The following is a 5743-nucleotide window of genomic DNA, read 5'->3' as shown; positions in this document are numbered from 1 at the left end:
GGCCTACCTCGAACCATCGTGACAGACAGGGACAGAATTTTCACCAGCCATTTCTGGAAGGAGCTTTTCAAGACTATGGGGACCGAACTATTAGCCAGCTCTTCCTATCACCCACAAACCGACGGTCAAACTGAGGTAACCAACAGAACTTTGGAGCAATACTTGCGGTGCTTTTCACAAAGCAACCCGCACACATGGGCCGACCGTATCGCATGGGCAGAATATTGGTATAACACATCTTACCATCAGTCTTTGGGGCGCAGCCCGTTTGAGGCAGTGTAAGGGCGAGCACCGCCAACATTGGTGTCTTACACGCCGCAATCTGCCAAGATGGACACTGTGGACCCGAGAGCTTATTGATCGAGATGAGCTGCTGGAGGAGCTCAAGACACACTTGTCCAAGGCACAGACCCGAATGAAGAATTACTATGATCAGGGGCGACAAGACCGACAGTTCCAAGAAGGAGACCTGGTCTATGTGAGGCTGCGACCACGAAGGCAGAAGAGCGTCACACTTGCAGCCAAGATGAAGCTTGGCTATCGTTATTATGGGCCTTACAAGATTTTGCAAAAGATTGGGCAGGTTGCATACAAGCTGGACTTGCCAGCTGATACTCGAGTCCATCCGGTGTTCCACATTTCCCAACTGAAGCGCAAAGTAGGCAACTTGACCGATGTGGTGCATGACTTGCCAGAGCTCAACGAAGACACTACACTGCTAGTCCAGCCCTTGCGAGTCCTAGACTACCGTGTGGTCAAGAAGAACCAGAAGAAGACACTTGAGGCATTGGTTCAGTGGGAGAACATGTCACCAGATGAAGCAACTTGGGAGTCAACCGAGTACTTGGCCTACCAGTTTCCGCATCTGCACCTTGAGGACAAGATGCTTCCGAAGGGGCGGGGAATGTTAGGATCTCAAGTCTCAACCCTTGAGGCTCAGGCCGCACCCGGCTTGGACAGCAGCACGGGAGTTGGCGCAACTGGCGAGAGTTCTCAGCAACCCGATAGCAATGACAAGCATGTTGCGCCAAGCGAGGCCCCAACCTACCAAGCAGTGCACCAGCAGGCGCCATCTGGGGCCCCAGCCCAGCACCAGCATGCACAGTCAGCCCACAGTGCAGCCACAAGGGGCCAGCCTAGCCCAGCATGATGAAGCCCACCAGACCTGGCCCATCACAAGCCCAGTCCAGCAGGCCCATCAGCCCATTTCGTCCAGCCATCAAATGAAGACCAAGAGCCAAGTCAGTTCACTTGATCTGGCTCCTTTAATAGATACATAATTGCATACATTATGTACTTCCTTTAATTGCTCTTTTATTTTCAGCACTCATGTATCTCTTTATTTCCAGCATTATTGCTTGCATTCATGTAGTTGCTTAAGTTACATTCTCTGCATTCATGTACTTAGGCATCTAAGGGGTCATTGCCAGCCACTATATAAGGCTTTGATCTCCTTTCATTTGAGGCTAATGAGAAATCAAAAACGTAACCAGTGAAGTGTTTTTCACAATTCCGATTTCTACCTTCTATCCTGAGATAGTTAGGCAAAAATCACCCTTCCGGGAACCAGGGCATCCATCAGTAGGACCCTGAGATCGAGAAGGAATGCAAATCCGAACTTTGCTTCGGCTACCACAAACTCAGGGTCGGACAAGCCGAACTGGACCTGGATTACGGAGCTCTTCAAGTGGGTGATAACTTTGTCTGTGAATAGTAGCGAATGAAAGCAGCCCGTTCCGGACAAGGAGCGGCATCGAAGGTGGCTGAACGGTAGCGACTTTGGCCGACAGCTGGTGGATGCCAACTACATGGGCCGGGTTCAGACTGATCATTCTCCGCTAAGTGCGTGAACAACAAATGCCGTGAGCCTAGCCAAAAGTTAATATAGTGTGAAAATCACCAATTTAGGTGTGTAAATGGAACAAATAGCTAACTTTAAGTGTGTAAATGAAACTGAAGAAAGTTAAGGGTGGCATAATTAAAAAAAAAATTAAAAAATTTAAGTGTGTATTTCTGCATTTGGCCCCTAATATTTTTATATATTAGTTACTTAGATATTCTAATTTAATCTTTTATTGCGAGGCTCAGATATCCCCTAACTTAAAGCGATGGGCTCTTTCTGTTTAGCTTCAATGAACTTCTTACTTAAAAAAAAATTAATAATCAATTTTACAAATTAGCTCCCCCCCCCCCCCCCCCTTCATAATTTGGTGCAGATAAATGATAACCTATCAACCATAAATGATAACCCATCTTCAACAGATGAGGAAACCCAGGGCATTTTGATTCTTCTCTTGTGAATATGTTATAGAACTGGATCGGATCAATTATACAAGTTGCTGCAAATCCGCAATAACTGATAACATAAAGCAGAATTAATTATAGTAATCAACCACCATCCCTAACAAAAGACTGTTACGATACCCTAACCCTAACCTCAGACCTCGTCCTCGTGGAGGAGCATGTTGGGGATGCCCTTGTTGACGGGGAAGCGGCGGCCGGTCTCGGGGCAGACGAGGGCCCCCTCCTCGAGGTGGAGCTCGAGAAGGGCGTGGTGGAATCGGCGGAGAAATTCCTCGGAGTCGAGCATGGCCGCGGCGGCGGCCGCGGCTTCGGGGAGCTCGGCGTAGCCCAGGGCCGCGGCGGCGTCGACGAGGGCCTTCCACTCGATCTTGGGGAACATGTTGCGGAGGAAATCGGAGTTGAAATCCACCTGCTTCTGCAGCACCTTCTCCGCTTCGATCCGCAGAGGGAAGCCATTGGAGACGCCCTTGATGTTTGATGAGAGCATGTTGTGAGTGAGCAGCCTCATCTTGTCGCCGCCTCTGGTTCGCTGCCTTCGTGAAAGGCCCTTTATAGGGAGCAAAATTGCCTTGTGTTCATCCAAAAACCCTCGTGAAACCCTCCAATTAAAATACTTGTTAATAATATTATTCTAATTTTATTGACAAACTTAAAAGGGTAAATTATGAAAAAAAAATTGTTTGCCTTTTAGTTTAATTTTAATTTTTTAATAAATTTTAATTTTTTTAATTGTGTGTAACTTATTTTTTGGTTTCAATAATATGACACTATTATTGAAGTTAGTTTTTGTTGTTAAATTACAAAATTTGACATTAGAGAAGAGAAAAATAAATATAAAGTAAATGGATTTGGATCCTCCCCTGCTATTAGTAACATGATAGGTCAATTTACTTTAATATCAGTTTTTGATTAAGATGGTGTTTGGCTTCTCGTTTTTTAAGATGATTTTTAAGTTTTTCTACTTAAAAAGTGTGTAAAACTTGAAAGTTAGTTAGCATTTAAATTGATAATGTATTTAAATAATTGTGATTTGAATTATTATTTATATAGTTGTGTTTAGTTTGAAAAATTAATAAATTATCAAAATTTAATAAAAAAATTAAAATAGACATGTTATTAAATAATATAAATAAAATTTATAAAAATAATAATTTTTAATAAAAATAAATTATAAATTTATGTTTAATTGATAAAATTGTTATAACTACATATTAATAAATTATATGCAATTATTAAAAAATATATTAATATAATTATTAAAAATATATGAATTTGTTGGAAGCTGAAGCGACAATGGAAAAGCTAGAGGTAGTGGTCGCGATGGAGGAGCTGGAGGCGACGGTCGCTACGGCAATGGGGCTGGAGGTAAGAGGTGACAATGGAGGAGTTAGAGAAAGAAGACAAAAGAGATAATGCAGAGGAATAAAATAGAGGGTTAAGGTTGAAAATATGATAGTTATTTGAGGATAAAATTATAAAATAGTTGGTCAACTAAATAAGCTATAAATAACATTTTGAGAAGAGTTGAAAGGAGTTTTTCTAAAACGCTGTTAAATAGTATTTAAATTTTTTAATTTTTAACAAACGTGTAATTAAATAAGTTTATTATGTTTAAGCTTCACTAATAGCTTATAAGCGATCACACCACTAAGCCGAACATCCAAGGGCAGAGCCAAGATTTACGGTCAGTGAGGGCAAAGAAGAAGGAGGAAGTTGGGAGTGGGAGGCCTAATGGGGTGGGTAATGGGCTTGGCTCCCCTTGGGTTGGGCCTTTCTAAAAAATGAGGCTTAAAAGTTAGATTTATAACTTCGTCCAATAACAGTTGCCCCCACTGGACCCCATGTGGCTCCACCCCTCAAACATCCTCTTAGAATAGAAGATTAAGATTTAATTAATCATTAAAATATATTTTTATTTCATCAAATATCTTAACCATTTATTCTTAATCAAAGACTGATATTAAAATAATATGACTTCTAATGTTATTAGGTTCGATCCAAAATAAATACACTAATATCAGTGTATCACCAACCTGTCATGAGTTCGTTGATCGAACCCCAATAATGTTGCTAGAGTTTGTTTTCCCTCAAATAAGCAACTACAAACCCAACCTCTCGGTAATGGAATTAGCTACAATGACAACAATATTTTTTAGAAAGAGGATTAATGGTGGTGTCTATAGATAACAACAATGAAATGTTATTTGCTTGGTCTCTCTTGAGCTTTTAGACTAGATAACTAGCAATCACCCAAGTAATTGTAGGTAGGAATGGTAATAGGGTTGAGTGGAGTTTTAAGTTTTTTTTGTCCCATTCTAATTTTGATGTGTTATGTGCCTTTTTGAATAATAAATTCTAAAACTTATTCTCGTCTTCAATGAAAATAATGAGAATTCTCGATATGTCACATAACTTGTGAATAATAATAACAATAATAATAAAAAAAATTGCTTCTCGATAAAAAAAAACTTCTTGTAACGCATAGCAAATCTTCTATAACAAAAAAGAATAATACTATTCGGCCACCCTCAATGCCACCCAAGAGAAAATTACAATTTTAGCCACTATTATAATTACAAATATACCATCAATATATATAAACTCTCAACTCATCTTTCTCTCTCTCTCACTCTCTCCCGTGCTTCATTTCTTTGCATACTTCTTCCCCCTCTTTCTCTCTTTCTCTTGCCCATGCGATCAAGCTTCCTCAATTGCAGCAGCTCCAACCCTCTCTCTTTCTCTTTCCCGTCTGTTGCATGTCTCCATTGGCCCTGATCTAGAAAGAAGTAAGTCTTCTAAACGTATTTAGGTTTGACCGATACTTTAATCTTAGATCTACAGAGATTTAATCGTTAGATCTTGTTGATTTTTGGGTATGTTAGTCGATGGGAATAGGCGTGTCAAGTGGCTACCTTTGATTGTCAAAAACGACCGGCCACGGTGGCCGGTGGCCACTGGCAGTGCATATATACACGCTTTGGGTTTGGCCGAAATTTTAAGTTTAGATTTATGAAGATTCGATCGTTGGATCTTGTTGGGTTTTGGGTATGTTGGTCGATGGGCCCTTGGGTGTCAGGTGGTTGCCTCTGATCGCCAGAAATCACCAACTACGGTGCCCGGTGGTGGCTGGCAGTGCTTTTTATGTTTGATCGAAAATTAAAAATCAGATCTATTAAAATCTAATCGTTAAATATATCTCATTTTTTTGTATGTTAACTCTCTTGATGTGGTGTTTCTAATAGTAAACTCCAATAATGGGAAGCATCGACCGACTGTGGTCACCAGTGACGTTGGTGGTGGTAGTTGTGACTCCGTCTATATATGCATACATATATTTATATATATTTACATTTTTTTTGTAATTATTTTAATTTATATCGTAAATTTTGATATTTAATTATGAATTTGTATTGGAGATGTTGAAGTTAATATTGAATTT

At 40.3% G+C, this 5743-nt stretch overlaps 1 protein-coding gene across 1 annotated transcript; it reads right to left on the bottom strand.

Moving 5' to 3' along the window:
* Positions 1–2261: 2261 nt before the first annotated feature.
* LOC127808269 (multifunctional methyltransferase subunit TRM112 homolog A-like) lies at positions 2262–2866 on the bottom strand. The gene has a single exon (XM_052346734.1). It carries the CDS (start codon positions 2810–2812, stop codon positions 2438–2440), a length of 375 nt encoding a protein of 124 aa, XP_052202694.1. The 5' UTR covers positions 2813–2866; the 3' UTR covers positions 2262–2437.
* Between the last annotated feature and the right edge of the window lie 2877 nt (positions 2867–5743).

The sequence above is a fragment of the Diospyros lotus genome, chromosome 8, assembly GCF_014633365.1.
Source record: "Diospyros lotus cultivar Yz01 chromosome 8, ASM1463336v1, whole genome shotgun sequence".
NCBI classification, from domain to species: Eukaryota; Viridiplantae; Streptophyta; class Magnoliopsida; order Ericales; family Ebenaceae; genus Diospyros; species Diospyros lotus.
Note: the sequence above shows the minus strand (reverse complement) of the source record. Positions and strands in the feature narration are given on the sequence as shown.

What these genes read in the sequence shown, in the direction of transcription:
- LOC127808269 (XM_052346734.1), bottom strand. Translation starts at nt 2,812, where the DNA reads ATGAGGCTGCTCACTCACAACATGCTCTCATCAAACATCAAGGGCGTC.